General features: G+C 37.6%; 1 protein-coding gene across 15 annotated transcripts in view; it reads left to right on the top strand.

The window, feature by feature from the left end:
- Nucleotides 1–19,968, top strand: part of Mcf2 (mcf.2 transforming sequence) — a 123,229-nt gene that overhangs the window by 50,094 nt on the left and 53,167 nt on the right. For 4 of the 15 annotated variants that reach the window (XM_017318343.1, XM_006527750.3, NM_001358998.1 and 1 more), the window contains 10 exons: nucleotides 1,956–2,075; nucleotides 4,191–4,382; nucleotides 5,784–5,975; nucleotides 7,980–8,151; nucleotides 9,955–10,002; nucleotides 13,945–13,988; nucleotides 15,633–15,712; nucleotides 18,457–18,523; nucleotides 19,220–19,335; nucleotides 19,605–19,674. In XM_017318343.1, coding sequence (XP_017173832.1) covers nucleotides 1,956–2,075; nucleotides 4,191–4,382; nucleotides 5,784–5,975; nucleotides 7,980–8,151; nucleotides 9,955–10,002; nucleotides 13,945–13,988; nucleotides 15,633–15,712; nucleotides 18,457–18,523; nucleotides 19,220–19,335; nucleotides 19,605–19,674 — 1,101 coding nt within the window. The remainder of the gene's footprint in view (nucleotides 1–1,955; nucleotides 2,076–4,190; nucleotides 4,383–5,783; nucleotides 5,976–7,979; nucleotides 8,152–9,954; nucleotides 10,003–13,944; nucleotides 13,989–15,632; nucleotides 15,713–18,456; nucleotides 18,524–19,219; nucleotides 19,336–19,604; nucleotides 19,675–19,968) is intronic. The other 11 variants (XM_006527743.3, NM_001289731.1, NM_001358999.1 and 8 more) reach the window with 3 other exon arrangements.

Raw genomic sequence — 19,968 nt, 5'->3', positions numbered from 1 at the left:
GATCATTCTTTAAACTTTTTTTTTTTTTTTTTTTGGTTTTGCGAGACAGGGTTTCTCTGTATAGCCCTGGCTGTCCTGGAAGTCACTCTGTAGACCAGGCTATATAAAGTGCTTTTAGGCTATAACATCGTTTTCTAAGAAAGTGATACCTATTGATTGTCACATACCATGTACCATAGGTATTGCCATTTTCACCTAAACATTTTATTTTTTTCTTACAGTAAGAACATTGTCTTACAGAATCGTTGTTCAGTTATCAAAATCACTGCGTTCAATGGCAGTATAAGACCTTTATGTTACCTGACATCATGATTCTAATTCTATCAGTTAACCTAATAATGCCCTTAAAACCACCACCAACTCACACATGCACACACACACACACACACACACACACACACACACACACACATCATAAAAAATGGCCCATCTTGGTTTTTGAGACTAGGTTTCTCATTGGCTGTCTGGTCAGAGCCTTATGTATCCTTCTATCTCCACCTCTTCTTCACTGGGATTATAAACACACAGCGCCATGCCAGACTTTTACAAATATGGGTTCTGAGTATTGAATTTAGGTCATATCTGTGTGATAAGCACTTTTACTGGCTGAGCTATTGCCCCATATCTCATTGCTATTCTTTTTTTTTAAGTGATTTTGTTTTAAAAGATGATTTTATTTGTTTATTTATTTATTAATTCATTCGTGTGTGTGTGTGTGTGTGTGTACCTGCATAATCTTATCTACAGCACATTTGTGGATATGCCTGTGGAGATCAGAGAGTGTTGTATCTCCTGGAGCAGGAATTACGGGTGGTAATGAGTAGTAGCCTGGTATGGATGCTATGGATCAAACCCAGGCCCTCTGCATGAGCAGTTAGCATTCTTACTGCTCAGCCATCTCTGTAGTCTATAAAGGATTGACAAAGAGGTTTATTTATTTGTTGTTTGTTTTGAGACAAACTCTCATTCATAGCCTTGGCTGGCCTAGAACTTACTATATACACCAGGCTAGACTGGAACTCACAGAGATCATCCTACTTCTGTCTCTTGAGTTACTGAGATTAAAGGTATGAGTTACTGGGCTGGAGAGATGGCTCAGAGGTTAAGAGCACTGACTGCTCTTCCCAGCAACCACATGGTGGCTCACAACCATCTGTAACAGAATCTGATGCTCTCTTCTGGTGTGTCTGAAGACAGCTACAGTGTACTAATCATATATATCAAATAAATAAATAAATCTTTAAAAAAAGACTTGCAAAAAAAAGGTATGTGTTACTATACCAGACTAAAAACATTTGTTTTTATTATTCTAAAATTGTGTGTATTTGGATATGTGGGTATGTGTAAATCAGTGCAGGTGCCTGTGAGGTCTTTGTTAACCTCTGAGCCATCTCACCAGCCTTTGTCTTCCAATGCTATTCTGAACTTCTTTGATATTTCAAACTGGCTACTCTAGTCTCATGATATTTGTCAGGATTAGAAAAAAATTTATCTCCTTCCTTTCTTGAGTGATTCAAGCTCATCTTGTGTGTGTTCTGTCTTAGTCTCTTAGTCTGTCTTGGTTACTTTTTATGGGAAATGGTATCAAAGATGAAGCTATGGGTGGAAGGTGTGCTCCTTGCTACTGGAGTTTCTTGTTTCTAGGGCCAGTTACTACATAGCTGGGGAAAGCATATGCACATATATACAAGTATGTATATGTGTGTGTATATGCATTTATGCAAGTATGTTCATATATATGACTGCACATTTATTTACACAGTGATCTTATATAAATCCTGTGTGCATGGATATCTATGAGGCTATGAATAAAATAGCTGAACATATTCTCTATGTGTGTAATTTTCTTATATTGGCATTCTCATTTAATAGCATTTCTTATTTAATGTGATCATTACTAAAAGTGAATGCTTAATAATTCACATCCTCTTAAAACCTTTATTTCTTGCTTCTAGGCTGTGACTCAAGTTGAATTTTTATTAAGTCAACAAAGAGAACTGGGTGATATAACAGGGAACTTAGCTCAAGTAAAACAAAGACTTAAAAAACTAGAGATCTTAGATGATAAATCTCAGGTAAGATAACATTTTAATGTTTGTTTATGTTTCACTAGGGCTTAGTAAAAATGTTTATTATACTTAGCCTCTCATAACTATATAATTAACACAATCATATTAACCTAAAATCCATTGTAAGTGTGGCCCTATGGAGATAGTGCAGATGCATCATGAAGCTATAGGGAACTATTAAGTTGTAGGATCTGTTTAAAAGCTGTCTGTAGGAAGGAGATGTTAGGAAAAAAACCCTCTATCAAGAATGATATATAATAGGGTCTCAGATACATAGTGAGTTTTAGGCTAGCCTACTCTACATGGGATTCTGTCTCAAAAAAAAAGTTTTTGGTATCTGGAAATTATGAAATAAGACTATGCATTGTTTAATATCTATCATGATACATACAGTTGAATCCATTATAGACCCACACAGACAGCTCTACTTAGGCTGACTAGCAGGTAAAATGGCCTAGGAAGAGCTTAGCATAGCTCCTGGATATATATGTACTCAAAGGAAAAGTAGTTGTCAGCTTTCTTGTTCATTCTAAAGTGTAGATTCATGACTTTAGTACTTAGTAAACTGCCTTTGCTCTCCTGTCTTGTATACCACAGCAAAGCAATGCTTTTATAGATATGTTCTTAGAAAACAGACTCATGAGTGAACCATGAACATGTGCAAATGAAACTTACAGGCTAGGGGTTGCAGTAACAAGTAAAATTATTAGACTTTCAGACTCTGATCACAATCCACACCTCCCTTTGACAGCATGGAAAGAGAAGGTGAACTGATTTGGAAGCCAGGGCCTTTGTTTTTTTTAATAACTTTTCCCAATGTGATTTAAGACGTATGGCACAGAACTTGTCATTTGAAGCATTCAGTTCAGTAGTTGTCCTAGTTTCTGTCCCATTATTGTGACAAAACACTCTGAGCAAAGGCCGCTTTGGGGAAGAAAGGTCTATTTGGCTTAAAGTTTGAGATCACAGTCCATCTTTAAGGGAGGACAAGGCAGGAACCTGAAGAAAATATCATGAGAGACTGTTGCTTTCTAGCTTCCTTACTGGCTTGTGCTCAGCTAGATTTTTATACAGCTCAGGACCAGCTGCCTAGGGATGGTGCTGACCAGGGTAGTCTGGGTCTTCCTACATCAATCACTAATCAAGACATCCTTCACAACCATGCCCAGAGGCCAATCTGATCTAAGAAAGTCCTAAGTTGAAGCTTTCAGTCCACTCTAGGCTGTGTCAAGTTGGCAAGTCAAACTAACTAAACAGTAGTGGTCCTCACTCTGTAGTGGTTCATGACCATTCTAAGGGTCATATGACCGTTTTTACAGGGGTTATATATCAGAAGTTCTGTATGTCAAATATTTACATTATGAGCTGTAACAGTAGCAAAATGACAGTTATAAAGTAGCAATGAAATTAATTTTATGGTTGGGGGTCACCACTACATGAGGAACTGCATTAAAGGGTGACAGCATTAGGAAGGTTGAGAACCGCCACTCTAGTCTATTTAAAAATCAATTCTCTACTGTAATTGTGTGTTTCCCAATAGCTAGGAAGGCCAGTCCCACGCTCAGCTGGGCTTCAATTTGCTTTATTTTGCTTTGGGAAACATGTATGTTCCTACTAGTTTTCAGTCACTGTTCTATTCTATCAGTAGTTGATAGAATGGATGTAGGGCCATGAGAGTCCCTTCTGATATTCACTTTAGGTATGTCAGAGGCACTCAGGTAAGAGGGGGCACTGGAATTGACATAGAAATGTATTAGTTTTTATTTTCCAGGCGTTTACTTTACATTGGGTTCTCTGTGTGTTTTTGTTTTACATCTGTGCACATTAGAAGGCACTCTTTATATCCTGAGTGGAATCAAGTGATTGACTTTCATTTTATACTCAGAAATTTGTGTGCTTCTGATAGTCACTGCTATAACTCATCAATATCACTGTAAGATTTTTGTGTGTGTTTTCTTTTGTTGAATGCAGAAAAACGGCAAGGAAATCAATCATGTTTTGTGACCATATCCCCTGCCAAATGTGTTCTTTAATGATTCTTTCCCCTTGCTCTCCCCCCTCCCACCTGTTGTATGAGCAGAGATCTTACAATTATGATTTTTCTCTCCTCTTTCAAATCAGGAACTGTTAACCAAGGCCCGGATTGTGATACTACGTGGCCACAAGCTGGCATCGAATCACCACTATGCACTTGATTTAATTTGCCAGCGATGCAATGAACTACGCTACCTTTCTGATATTTTAGTTAATGAGATCAGAACAAAGCGGGTCCAACTGAGCAGGACTTTCAAAGTGCATAGACTCTTACAGCAGGTAATATGATTGGGAATGATCCATATCTGAAAGAGGCCATAATTGTTTTTTTCTTGAGTTCTCCCATCTTCATAGTCTTGCCCATATTTGCTCTTGTGCCTTATGGTACACATTTCATCTTCTCTCAGGCTTGTCCATATACCTCTTCTTAGAGGTTTAGTGTCTACAGTGTTTTGTAAGTGATCTTAAACCTTGGGCCTAATTGTGGATAATCAATCTATCTCTCTATGCACTATTCATGGTAGACCCAGTGTAGTACCAGTTTTGCTCCATTTTCAATGTGGAGACAGTGGCGGTGATGGCCTCCTTCTAGTTTACATCTATTTCTGAAACCTGGTGGTATTCTGCAGTCAGAACATGTACAAGCCCAGGGGCAGAAGCCTGAAATTCCTTCTGCATTTCATAGTACAGTACTAAAAATTAACTGGTAAATGAAAAATATTCTGTCATGCCTACGGGTCAGTGAATGGAAATGCCACCCTACAGATCTAGTCATGGCACAGGATTGTAAACAGGAGTGCCCCTTGTAAACATTACATTGGAACATATGGATTCTAATCTGCACATCTCTTTTTTTGGTTCAAAAAAAAAAAAACCGTATTCTTGTCCTTGGCAATCATTAAGCATTGATATTAAACTTTATATTTTGTTAGAAGTTTCATATTTCAGTCATTGATTTGTAGAAAATAACATGCAACTAAACTGTTAGTGTTGAGAAAATGGCCAGACTCCTGCTGCAGGAGAAATTACTTGTTATGAAATAAATGCAGTGCTTCCCAACCTTGGCTCTGCATCAGCAATACCTGTGGAGCGCTTTAACAGTATAAATGTCTGGCTGGCAGCCCAGAGCTACTGAATCAGAATTTCTGGGGGCAAAACCAGATATCATTTATTAACAGCTCTGAAAGCATTTTTCTTTTTCTTTTCTTTTTTAAAAATGGAGACAGAATCTCACTATGAAGCTCTAGCTGACTAGGAAATTGCCATGTAGACCAGGTTGGCTTCAAACTCACAGAGATTCCCCTGCACCTGCCTCCTGGGTACTGGGATTAAAATTGTATGCCACCCTAGCTGGGCTCTGAAAATAATTCTGATTGACAGAAGCGGCACAGCTCCAGCCCACAAGATGGTTCAGTGGATAAGCCTGGGATGAGCTTCATTAAGAGTCTTATTCAAAGGGCCCATGTGCTGGGAGGAAAAAGTGACTCCTGCCAAGTTGTCTTCTGACGTCCACATGCACGCTATGGCATGAGTATGCTTTGTACACCTACCCACAACCCCCTCCCCTCCACTAATATGTAATAATACAAAACCAGGATATAGTTCTTTTAATAGCAAGCCTATGTTCCCTTGATTCATTCTTATGTTTGCCTCTTTGATTTTTGTGATTTTCCTCCTCAGGCACGTCAGTGCTGTGATCAAGGGGAATGCCTCCTGGCTAGCCAAGGAATGGATAAGTTTCAGACTAAAGAAGATGCTCAGAAAGCCCTTCAGGATGTGGACAATTTCCTTCAAATGGCCATGCCTTTCATCAATTATGATATCGAAAGCCTGCAATATGAATTTGATGTACTCCTATCTCCTGAACTCAAGGTGAGAGAGAATTTATTCAAAGACACACAAACTAATCACCAAGGTATAAAAATTTACTACCTCACAGCCAACTTTATATTAGTGTGTGTATCCACAGTCCTCTTTGGGATAGCGTCACTGTCATGTATCAGAGAATCCACAGGCATATGTTTGCTGTATAATAAGACTTTCACTGTTAGCTTTGAGTCTATTAATATTTATTATTATTATTATTATTAATTATGATGATGTTTGAGACAGGTTTCACTGTATAGCTTGGCTGGCTTAGAACTTCTTGTGTAGATCAGGCTGACCTCCTGTTAATAAGTCCAGTCTGACTCTTATTATTTTTTAAGTGATTTAACTGTGCTGTAAGCTTTGACATACATTTTATTCTGCATCCTCAGAGAAGGGCCACTAAGTAGAGTGGAGTGTTAGGATCAGTTTTATGGCTGATACGTTCCACCCCCTCAGGTTGTTTACACTAGAACTTTAGTTTTATATTTACATGAAGAGAATACACTAATATTTTCTGTTTCTTTACTAAATTTACTCTAGTAATGTTTTATGTTTAAAATAAGTTGTTTCTGTGTTTGTGTTACATGTTTGTATGTGTATTTGTACTTGTGTATATAAACACGTGATATACAGAGGCCATAGGTTCATCTCTGGTATCTTCCTCTATTTCTCTCTACTTTATTTTGAGACAAGATCTCTCATTGGACCTGGTACTTGCTGATTCAGCTATACTGGCAAGCCAGCAAGCCCTGGGGATTATGCATGTACACTAGCACCATGTCCCACTTTGTATATGGGTTCTTGGGATTCAAAGTCCTGTCCTCATGCTTGTGTAGAAAACACTACCCAATAAATCATCTCCCTAGTCAACAAATATTCTACCACAATATAATCTAAAGATATTTAACTCTGATATGTATATGTTCATTTATTTTATATATAATATCTCTACCATATATATTATATCTATACCATAGTTAGGTGGATGTGTATATGTGTGCATGCAGGTGGGAGCCAAAGGTTAATTTTCAGTATATTTTTTTTCTTTTTATTTTTCTTCATTTATATTTCAAATGCTATCCTGTTTCCTAGTTTCCTCTCGAAAAACCCCCTATAGCCTCTCCCCGCCCTGCTCCCCAACCCACCTACTCCCACTTCCTGGCCCTGGCATTACACTGTACTGGGGCATATGATCTTCGCAATACCAAGGGCCTCTCCTCCCATTGATGGCCGACTAGGCCATCATCTGCTACATATGCAACTAGAGACACAGTTCTGTTGAGTATCTTTCTTAATTACTTTCCTTATGTTGAGACAGAGTCTCCAGTGAACTTGAAACGCTCTCTGATTCAGTTAGACTGGCTGGCCAATGAGCTCCAGGGATCCTCTTGTCTTTGCTACCCCAGCACTGAGGTTAGAGGTATTCCTGCCATGCCTGGATTTTATCTGGCTGCTGGGGTCTGGAACTAAGGTTTTCATAATTATGCAGCAGGCACTTTAGTGACTGACCCATCTCCCAGTCCAAAAAATTAATTCTAAATTATGTCTGATGAATATAATAGTAGTTGTTATGACTTATTTCAGAAAGTAACTCATACATTTTTTGAGACAAATCTGGCTCTGTAGCACTGGCTGACTTGGAACTAGCTATGTAGACCAGGCTGGCCTTGAACTCCAGAGATCTGCTTGCCTGTGCCTCCTCAGTTCTGGGATTGAAGATGTACTCCAGTCTACACAGCAGCTCATGATTTTCTATTTTGTCTTATGTCTATAAGTGTTTTAACTCGTGCGTGTATATATGTGTGCTGTGTGCAGTGTCTGGTGCCTATGGAGACCAGAAGAAGGTGTTGAATAACCCCAAACCTAGAATTAACCATGTTTCTAAGTGTTCATGTGGATGCTGAGAATTGAACCTCTGTCCTCTGCAAGAGTAGCCAGTGTTCTGCTACTCCATCTGCTGATCCTTCTCTCCAGCCCTAGCTCATAGAATTCTTATGCATTTCATAGGCTCAAATGCAGAATATACAACTAAAGCTTGAAAATATTCGAAGTGCATTTCAGAACCAACAGGCTGGTTGTAAGAGCCTAAAAGAAGTACCCGAGGGGGCGTTCCAGAACTTGGTTCCTGCATCTGAAAATGTGATGCGGTCCAGAATGATATTCTTTTCACCGAAACATGGTAAAGCAGCTTGTTTTTACATTTGCTATGTCTTTTTTGTCTTGCTAGTGTTTCCTTTGATGAACATGATATATCTACTACATTCCTTTTAAATCCTGATACATTCTAAAGCCAGTTAGCCTCTTTGTTTATACTTAACCACTGTTGTACAAGGCAGAGGTCAGAATGATATCCCTTTATGTTCATAAGGCATAGTAGTAGCACTGCATTGTGTCAGATGGGGGACACCTCGAGGTGGAGCATTCTAGCTTGAGAAATGAGTTTAGACCTTCAGATTTTCTGCAAAAGGATGTGAATCTTACCTGTACATGTACATGCATTATAAACCTGCATACTTACTGTTATTTCAGTAAGCAATTATTTGATTCTTATATGATGCTTCTTTTTGAATGTCTTACATGATAAGGGTGGATTACCTTGTCTAAATAGATGCTGATAAATGCTAATTGAGTTAGTAATTTTTGTTACAGATTCCACTTCTTTGCTTGAATTTTTCAAGTCTATATAATTGTGTACGATCCTATTCCTTTCTAAGTTCTATAGGAAAATAATTATTCTTGGAATGGTGTTGTATCTCAAAGTCTGAAAACATTATTCCCACAAGGGTTTCCTAGAGCCTCCTCTTCAGCTTTTGGAGATAGAGCAGTTTCATCTTTTTGTACAAATTAAATTAGTTGAAGAGTTGAACATATGACTAATACTTCAGTCTCTGAGTTAAACTGCATCAGTCACTTTACTAGTGCAGGAAACTACTTTGAAATGCAGAGAAGGCTTGAGCCCGAGGTAATGAATAAACACAACTCATCTCCATCATCTCCAGCATGGATCAAGTTACAAATGCATTGGAAATTATATGGTTAGTAATTCCAAGATGTATACATGTACATAAAATAAGATTGTATGAGCAATGGCTTAAAAGAATAATGTTGACTGTATTAAAAATATGCCAGACATACTGGAAATATCAAAGATACTGAAAAAGTAAAAAGAATAGAGTAACAAAATGGAACTGATTAAACCCAACAATTGATATATTTCTGAGCACAAAATAGACATCAGTTACATATCAGGATACTTTAGCTGTGTGTCCTTAGGCATATTGATGGTCTTACTTTCCTAGTCTGTAAAAAATGGACAAATACCTTCTCATTTAAAAGGTGATCATAAAGGGAAAGTAAGATAAAATTGCCAACAAGAACTACTCAATAATTTGGACTATCCCTTCCCTCTGATTAAATCTCTTTTCTTTTCTTTTCTTTTTTTTTTTTTTTACCCATGGTTATTTTGTCGATGTTGAAAGTATAAAGTTATCGTTGTTATTAGGTTGAATTGTTAAATTCTTTTTTTTTTCCATTTTTTATTAGGTATTTAGCTCATTTACATATCCAATGCTATACCAAAAGTCCCCCATATCCTCCCACCCCCACTCCCCTGCCCACCCACTCCCCCTTTTTGGCCCTGGTGTTCCCCTGTACTGGGGCATATAAAGTTTGCAAGTCCAATGGGCCTCTCTTTCCAGTGATGGCCGACTAGGCCATCTTTTGATATATATGCAGCTAGAGTCAAGAGCTCCGGGGTACTGGTTAGTTCATAATGTTGTTCCACCTATAGGGTTGCAGTAAATCTCTTCTCTTAGTAGACCCTCAAAGCTCACATCTCCCTGAAGCAGAGCACTCTGCATTGTGACCAGGCTGACAAAGACCCATTCATGTCATTAGTCATTCAAAAATTTTTGTTTTGTATTATTTCATTTTCTTTCTTTCTCCGATTCTTATTTAATGGCATTACACTTTCTTCCTGCAGTGGGAATTGGATATTCTTTCTTTCAAGCATGTAGAATTTTTTTAAAAGGTACCCATCTTTATTATATTACTTGTCATCAATACATTTTATGAGTTTGTACGCATGAAAAACCAGTTTGGCATCTAAAAATAGCAGCAGTTCTTTAATTCTATCTGTAAATAATTATCTAATTTTTTGTACCATCCGTCCATTATTCTCTATCAACATTGAACTTATCTTTAAAAATGACTAAAGAATAGAGTGTGCTTCTAAAGTCAGTTTCTTTCATAAAATGACCACAAAAAGAAAGAAGAGGAGGCAGGAGAGGTGGCTAAGTGGGTAAGAGCGCTTCTTACTCTTCCTGAGAACCCAGTTCACTTCCCATCATCCATATGGCAGCTCAACATCACCTGTAACTCCAGCACCAGGGGATCTAATGCCATCTTCTGACCTCTATGGGCACTTAAATACCCATCTGCTTACCCACACCCACATAGACATTCAAAATAAAATCAAATTCAAAATACATATTAAAGTACATATTTAAAAAGTTAGTGAAATTAATGTGAATCAGGGCTTTCTTCATTTGTAAAGATTCTTGCTTCATTCGTAATCGGAATATCTGTCTGGAGTAGCTTGAATTTGCTTCAGTTTAAGATCAACTTGTGTATTTATGCAGATGAAGGCACCTTAATGGATAAATAGCTGGAATGGATACATGATTTTCTCCATCATCCATTATGGTTTGTAAATAAAACCTGATCACTATTTAAACCCTCTGAATGTTACCCTATTGGTCTATGGGTAACGCGAGTAATAACATATTTCAGACTAGATTTCAAAACTTGGATTTGATAAATCAAATATTTGACCAAATCAAGGTGTGTGCTAATTTTTCATCAAAATGAGTCAAACTGGTTTTTTATTCCGCTTTTGCTTGTTTAGTCTTTTTTTTTTCCTTCTCCTTCATTGAGTTTTCTATCTAGCGTAGTTCCTGGCAGCAAGCCGGATGTGATAAGATGTTTAATGAGTTCACATTGAAGGGAAGCTATGGAAGAACGATGCCAGTGAAAAGTAGTGTTAGATATGTTTGGGTCCTGAAAGCTCTATTTCTAGTCTAGGTCTGTCACTTAAGCTTCAGACTGCTATTTCCAACATCAAATTTCCCAGGGGAAACAGTTTCATCATAGCCTACATGAAAGTATCTCTTCTGCAAAGCATATAGAACTTTTCTTACTCATCTTGTTCACCGGTACTGTAATGTCCCCATTTGCCCAAGCTTAGATGTTCTTGCTCATTCCCATACCATTCATTATTTTTGATGATAAATATGCCTTCTGTGCATCTAGTTATTCCTATCATTACTTTCTTTACTGCCATTTTCACAGTCCAAGATAATATCACTGGTGTCCTTGACCATGATCATAGTCTCTTTGGCTCTCATTGCCACAGTCTTCTTGCCTCCCTTTCTCTTCTGTGTTACCTTGTAGAGTTTGCATAGATTGCTGTTTCTCTAGACTACACTTCCAGTGTTGCTCCATTGCCTTCTTGTTAGCTCCTATTCTGAGTCTACTTCCACCGCACAGCCTACTTACCTGTTGGCTGTTACACTTGCTAAACAGGATGCTTTGCAGGGACAGGATCTGTGTGCAAGCCACCTTTGCATATCCACAAACACAGAGCTACCTTGCTCAGCTATTTTGTATGTAAGCCTTTACATTGTCGAAAGAATGAATATATTTACCTTGCTGTTCAGAAAATGATGTGTCACAAAGATACACACATATAAATCTCTCAATGTATTTCCAACTAATCCATAATTTACTTTAAGAAATAAGTTTGGATTTTTTTTCTCATTTTAGATATTTATTTTTTATTTTATTTTTTTAATTTTTTATTAGGTATTTTCCTCATTTACATTTCTAATGCTATCACAAAAGTCCCCCATACCGTCCCCCCCCACTCCCTTACCCCCCCCCCCCACTCCCACTTCTTGGTCCTGGTGTTCCCCTGTACTGAGGCATATAAAGTTTGCAAGACCAAGGAGCCTCTCTTTCCACTGATGGCCAACTAGGCCATCTTCTGATACATATGCAGCTAGAGACATGAGCTCCGGGGGGTGGGTGGTGTACTGGTTAGTTCATCTTGTTGTTCCACCTATAGGGTTGCAGATCCCTTTAGCTCCTTGGGTACTTTCTCTAGCTCCTCCATTGGGGGCCCTGTGATCCATCCAATAGCTGACTGTGAGCATCCACTTCTGTGTTTGCTAGGCCCTGGCACAGCCTTACAAGAGACAGCTATATCAGGATCCTTTCAGCAAAATCTTGCTAGTGTATGCAATGGTGTCAGTGTTTGGAGGCTGACTATGGGATGGATCCCTGGACGTGACAGTCTCTAGATGGTCCATCCTTTTGTCTCAGCTCCAAACTTTGTCTCTGTAATTCCTTCCATGGGTGTTTTGTTCCCAATTCTAAGAAGGGGCAAAGTGTCCACACTTTGGTCTTCATTCTTCTTGAGTTTCATGTGTTTCGCAAATTGTATCTTGTATCTTGGGTATTTGTCAGTTGTCTTTACGATGAGGCATGCTGATACTTATTAAGAAGCTGATTTTATATGTAAGTCTAACATATAGTTATATATAACTTTTATGTGTCAAAACTTGGTAATTAAAGATGGTAAAATATCTATATTTTATAATATGAAAGACCATCCACTCCCTTAGAGTCCTGACACTAGCTTTTGCCAAGGAAAGGAAGATAGAAGGTGTGTTTCTTCTATGCTGAGAGCAGTGTTTGTGTACCCCAGAAGGATAGCAGCCTTCATTATTCAGAACTTAATCTATTCTTTGGTTTGTCTGTGAGTTTTACTTTTAAAGGACCTCTGACTCTGCTTGCGTCTGTGAAATCCATTTCTTCCCCAGTGCTGGGAACTGAACACATGCTAAACAAGTGTTCTGCCATTGACCTTTATTTGCAGTTCACTGTCCACCCTGTTTTCTTTTCTTCTAGTGCTGGACATGTGTTGTTTAAAAATAAAGATTAAGGCTTTGAATTTTTGATGAGGATGTTTTAAATGAGCATTTTACGTTGCTTTGGAAATGTTTCCTGTAGTGATTGGAAACATGTATGGGTTTAAATCCACTTCCACTTCCTAAACACGTGTTAATCTTATCTGTAAAATGAGATAGATGTTGTTTTCCATCTCTTAGTGTAGATTTGAGAATTAAAAAGGAAAACAAATCATTGGGCTTAGATCAGGACCTGGTTGGGGTAAATGCCAAATAAAAAGTGGATTCTATACTTACTCGGATGAACTTGGATTTTTTTTTTGTCATTAATTTTCAAGTTAATAAATAAAGTAATGACTTTCATTATAACATTTCCATATATATTTTGTTCTAATTTGCACTTGTGTGTGTATACACGTGTGCACACTGGTGTCGAACCATATATACATATAGATCAGAGAACAGTTTGTTGGGGTTGCCTTTCTCCTTCCACCATATGGTTGGGTCATGGCGAACAAGATAAGCTCATCATGGTTAGCAGTAAACAATTTTACTTGATGAAACATCTTGCCAGCCCCATACTTTGTTCTTTTCTCACCCCACCCCCTGCTACCCTCCCCTGTCTTTCCTGGTTTCATACATGTAGGCTAGATTCAGAGAAATCTTTGCTCTAGTGAGTAAGTGAACTACAATCTGATTAAATGTTTATGTGCCATAATGCATACTGAATTTGAACATAATTGTGACCACTTAACACTCTTTTCTTTTGGCAAGTAAGTGCATGTGTACTGAAGGCGAGGATGGGTAGTACACAGTAAACTCATGCTCCATAAGAAGTTTTGTTGAATTTATATAGCTATCTAACCAATTACTGTCTTCTGTAGAGTGCTTTGAAACACTAACAAATATATTGAAACATTTTCTTTCTAATAAACATGTTTGTGTTTTCCTTAAAAGTGTTGACTTTCATTCCAGTTTAACACTATTTCATGTTTCTCTACCAGTGAAAAAGTCTTGGAGACAGATTCACGCTCAGAGCAATGTGAAAGTAAGTATAATTAATTAATTAATTAATTAATTCACTGTTGGCTGTGCTGCTACAATGATAGCATTAACATGGGTTTTCAGGCATTTTTTCATTTATTACACTGAACTTTTGAATTTGAAAACCTTACATATATAAGAAAACTCTGCTGCCTGTGTCTACTTACAGTACTGGCAGTGTGTGAGCAGTTTGTTGTTGTTGTTGTTTTGTTAGGTTTTGTTTGTTTTTTAAGTCCTGGCTTATATTAAGAATAATTTCTGTAGAGCACTGCATATAAGTTATAGTCCCTCTTCATGCTGTCTGCCTCCATACACCTAAGCAATGCTGTGCCTTTTACAGATGGTGCTTTCTTTCATGAATGAGTGTAGTAGTGCCAAAGCAAAGCTTAAAGGCCAGTTTATCATGGACCATGAACACACTGACTCAGGATGCAGGAAATACATCTGTTTCTTTTTAATTTTCCTCCCTCCTTCCCTCCTTCCTTTCCTACCTCCTCCTTCTTCTTCTCCTTCTTCTTTTCTCCTTCCTCCTTCTTCCTTCTCCTCCTCCTCCTCCTCCTTCTTCTTCCTCTCTCTCTCTCTCTCTCTCTCTCTCTCTCTCTCTCTCGTTTTTCTCCAGTTCACTATATAGACTAGGCTCGATTCAAACTCTTAGATAGCTACCTGCTTCTATTTCTGGAGTGCTGAGATTAAAGGCATGTACCGGCACACCCAGCTTTTATTTGGTTTTTGATGTGTAAAGCACCACCTACCCACCTTGCAGTCTTAGTTACCTGTGGACAATGGTGGTTAAATTAGCAAGGAAACATTCTAGAGAAAAGGAAAGAGGATATATATATCTCCAATGTTTTATTATGAGACATTTTATTATGAGTTATTATTGTTAATCACTTACTGTGCCTAATTTTTAGATGACTTTTTAAAAAAGTCTTGAATACACATATATGGGACAAAGCATAGTTCATGGAAAATTCAGTACTGTCCACAGTTTCAGGTACCCAGTGAGGGTTTTGAGGTGTATCCTTGGGGAGGAAGTAGGTAGTGCATGTGTTCTTCTCAGTTATCTGTGATAGTCTGATATCACCAGGGTAACCTCCTCACACCTGCAGAACCTTACGTATTACTTGTGTGTCCTTGGTAGTAAGTAGTCCCCAAAACATAACTCTAAGAGGCACTGCAGTATAGTACAGTAGTACAAACTGTAATTTTAATGCCAGACTCTGACTAATTGATGGTATAGTCTTTGGTATATTCTCTGAACTTCAGACATTAAATAACTGGGGATAATAGGACATATGAAGTTAGTATAAAAAAGAAATAACATTTATAATGCTCCTGAGTTTCCTATGTCTGGCATATAGTGATGCTCTAAGTTGTTTCTACTATCATTGCTGTAGACTAGAAAGTGGCTTTTGTTGATGTAAACAGAAGTATACAAAATAAATCCCAGTTAGTACTTTATATCTGCACCCTTAGGGAACTCAAAACATTTATTTTACTAGTATACATCCAAGTAATTTTTAGAAAATGTAGCACTGTATATTAATTTATCTTCAAAGATAGGATTGACATTAATTTAATATCCATGTATTTGAGAAAGTACTGTACCTACATAGACATGATTGAACTTTTATTTTCATTATTTCAGGTTGAAGCCGTTGAGGATAGCCAAGAGAAGAATTCTGATCAGTCTCCCAAATTGGACAATAGCTTGGATATTTTAAAGAAGTATTCTTTCCTTTTTAATCTACATTCATATATGTATCTCACCACAGGAGGCTCTGGTTCAGTGTACAAGGCTCATGTGATTAGAGTTTTCAGTTTGCAAAATACGGTCCTAGTGAGTGCATTAAAAGAGTACTAGTGAGTGTCACAAGTCCTGTATTTAGACGTGAGCAGCTGTGATCTTTCTTATGCGTCTTGAGAATTTTTCTTTGGTAATATTGTGTATTGTAAGGCAACTGCTCTGCTACTCAGCTACATACAGTCCCTCTTATGATTTCTGTACCTTTCATTTTCAGATTGTTTTATTTTTGTGTTTCCCAGTTTAAATCATATATGTTTGTGTGTGTGTGTGTGTGTGTGTGTATACACACACACATATATATGCACATATATTAATCACATAGATATATAGGTATAGGTCTATGTGTAGGAATTGATTTTATACACACACACATACACACACTCTATATGAGTGTTTTGCCTTCATGTCTGTGCATCATGTCCATGCTTAGTGCCCAGGGAGGCAGAAGTGGCGGTCAAAGTTCCTGAACCTGCAGTCCCAATGATTATAAACCTCCATCAGGATCCTGGTAACCACACCCGAGTCCTCTATAAGAGCAGCATGTGCTCTTAACTCTTGAGCCATCTTTCCAACTCCTGTGTTTCCCAGCTTTACTGGAAAATAATAGGCAAACAAAAATGGACACATTTAGTATACACAGTGTGAGATATGATAAGGTGATTGCCATAGCAAGTTAGTTAACACGAACAGTTGCCTTTTTTGTGGTAAGAACACAGGTGTGTAAGTTCTACTTTGCAAGTGTATGTCCTACATATAAGACATTTCATTAATGATAGTAATGATAGTAACCATGTTGTACATTGGAGTCCCAGAATGATTCGACTAATAAATGAAACTTTGTACCCTTGGGCTCTACCATCTGTTCTACTTTGTTTTTTTTTTTTTTTTTTTTTATTGCTGTGATAAAGATAATGACTAAAAGCAATTTGGAGAAGGAACTGGTTTATTTGGCTAATAGTTCTAGATCACTATCCATCATGAGAGGAAGTCAGGGCAGGAACCTGGAGGTAGGAACTAAAGCAGAGGCCATGGAAGAGTGTTGCTTACTGGCTTGCTCCCCATTGATTACTCAGACTGCTTTCTTATAGAACCCAGGACCTACAGTGGCTGAGCCCTCTCCTATCAATCGAGAGAATTCCCCACAGACTTGTCTACACACCAAATAGATTGGACAGTTATTCAGTTGACATTCTTTTTTCCCAGGCTATTATAGTTTTATGTCAAATTGACATCTAAAGCTAACTGTGACACCATTTCTTTCACTTTAAAAGAAAGGAAAATCAATGAAGAGGCTTGTCAAGCTATACAAGATTATAGATACTATTTCATAGGTATCAACAATGAGCCTTTTATATGACTATATTATTATGTTAATATTTGAAACTTGAAACTACTGACCTATATATAAGTTTCATATCATGCACTGGTCCTGGAGACACATTCCTTTAATTCCAGGACTTGGGGAAGCAGAGGCAAATGAATCTCTGAGTTTGAAGGCAGCCTGATTTACATAGATACAGAGCACGAGGACTATGTAGTGAGGTCTACCTCCTGTTGTTAGAAATGGCCAGTAGTTTGTATCACATTGCCTGGAGATATGTATGTGTCCCAAGTTATATAAGATAATTTAATGAAATTCATTTTGGAAAAAGCTAGGATCTAAATTCTTTAAAGTATGAAAAAAGAAGAAATGTACAAAAGTAGAGGAGAAATAGGTTGCTTATATTAAAGAAGGGAATAAAGTTTAAATATGGTGGCTGGAAATCAAATGGTCAGGACCTACATTTTATTTTCGTGGCACAGATGGCACACAGTGTTGCTACAGAGTCTTAAGTTTTCCTTCTATTCCATGTGGAGGTGTGTGTGCTTGCAACATGTCTGAGAAAAAAAGCCAGAAAGTTCCTGGCAACTGTGGAAAATGGTGTTTATAGGGTTAGTTTTTGTTTGTTTGTTTGTTTTTTGTTTTTAATGACATGATTCTAGAGCTCAGGAAATGTAAAAACTTGGCATTAATTCAGGCATAGGCTTTGCAGTATTTTAGTAAATTTGTTCTTAATTTGAGTGAATTAGAAATCATTTTTATGTTCACACGCAGCCCTTTACCATTTGCTACCCCTCACGCCCCTCCAAGACAGACTCTTGCTTTGTATTCCTGACTGACTCAGAATGCAGGTTAGTTTTGGACTCATAAATCCTCCTGCCTCTGCCTCTTGAGTGCTGGAGTAAAGGTGTGTGCCACCACACCTGGCCTTTTCAAAAAAAAAAATCTATTTAAGAGCCTTCTGGGTGGTACTTTTTCCAACAACTACAAAATAAACTTCATATTTTGATGCTGGAACAAAACTCCTAGGTAGTTCTAATATCCTAGCTTATTTTACTTTACATCAGTGGTTCTCAAACGTTCCTAATTATGCTGTGACCCTTTAATACAGTTCCTTATGTTGTGGTGACCACCAGTCATACAACTATTTTGTTGCTACTTTGTAACTGTAATTTTTCTACTGTTATGAATCATAATGTAAATATCTGATAGGCAGGCTATCTGATATGCGACCTACTGGTTGAGAACCACTGCTTTAGATTATTTTTAGTGATAATAACTGATCCATTGCAATGCGATACTAGAGAGGGACATTAACTGATAACTATGGTCTGTTCATTGTAGCCATGTCCTAAATGAGCTGATACAGACAGAGAGAGCATATGTTCGAGAGCTGTTTACTGTTTTGTTGGTAAGTGTAGCAAATTGTTTTTTCTCCCCATCTTCCTGAACAGCCCCTGGCTACTTTCATTAGAAACTGTTCTGAGCAGTTTTATGTTTCTGTCTTTGTCCTTGGTTGTCAGTGGGTCTTTGCTGTTATTTGAGATTACATGTTGTTTAAGTGATTATATTTACATTCCCTCTCAGGAGTGTGGATATGTGATTCAGAATTTCTTATAGAAAAAGAGAAGCTGTTCTCTTAGGGACATGGCACATTGTTGTAATTATTCCCAGGCTGCTACTTAGAGGTTGAAATGGAAAGAACCGGGGGTTGGATAAAAATACTCATTTGACACAAATGCCATGGTACTAATTTGGTCTGAAAAGAAATCTAAGCACTTACTTTTAATTTAAGGAGAACTTTATATTCAGTACTATAATCTTTCATAGTTGGGTTTGGTTTGATTTCCAACACTACAATAAAAGCCTTGACGGCCACAGTACTACTTTTTATTTGGACCATGGAGTAGAAGCCTTGACTTCCTTATCCTACATTCTAAAAGAATGCTATAGGTAACTCTGATAACTAAGTGATATATATGTTATATTATGTCAATCAGCTATACTCACAAGTCTTCTCTATGTTTTGCTGGACTTATACTGTCAATGGTCCAACCAAACATTAATATAAACATTTCAAATGCAAAAATTCATTTCTTTCTAATAGGGCTACAGATCTGAGATGGACAATCCACAGATGTTTGATCTTATGCCACCTCTCCTGAGAAATAAAAAGGATGTTCTCTTTGGAAATATGGCAGAAATATACGAATTCCATAACAAGTATGTAATTGCCAAATTCAACTTTTTGGTGATTTTAATTTTTCAAAAAGTTATTGCTGGGTGGTGGTGGTGCACACCTTTAATCCCAGCACTTGGGAGGCAGAAAGAGATGGATTTCTCTGTGTTTCAGGTCAACCTGGTTCATCTAGTGAGTTTTAGGACAGCCAGGGCTATATAGAAAGACCCTGTTTCAAAAAGTGCGGAAAGAAGAGCTCCTCACTTGTTTATTATTATATGTCATAAATAACTTTTGTCTAAAAATTCTACAGCATTTTCATGAGCAGACTGGAAGATTGCTCTGATGCTCCAGAAAGAGTGGGACCTTGCTTCCTGGAAAGGGTTAGTCTGATTATTTGCTTTTAACTTAAAATATTGGCAACTAAAAAAGTATCTTTTGTATAAAGTAACCTTGGGGACAAGATAACCCCCTTCCTTTTCCTTTAATTTCTATGCTTTTGGAGAAGACTCATCAATTCCAGCAAGTGCTTAATGTAAAATAGTTTTGTTGGAAAAAAAATAATAAAAGGGATATTCAGGGCATATTTGTATTCTGTGGTATTAAGTGTTTCAATTACTCAGGTCGTAGCAATAGAATCTAGGGACCACCCTACCTATGAAGATGTGAGAGATGGG

The sequence above is a fragment of the Mus musculus genome, chromosome X, assembly GCF_000001635.26.
Source record: "Mus musculus strain C57BL/6J chromosome X, GRCm38.p6 C57BL/6J".
Lineage (NCBI taxonomy): Eukaryota > Metazoa > Chordata > Mammalia > Rodentia > Muridae > Mus > Mus musculus.
Note: the sequence above shows the minus strand (reverse complement) of the source record. Positions and strands in the feature narration are given on the sequence as shown.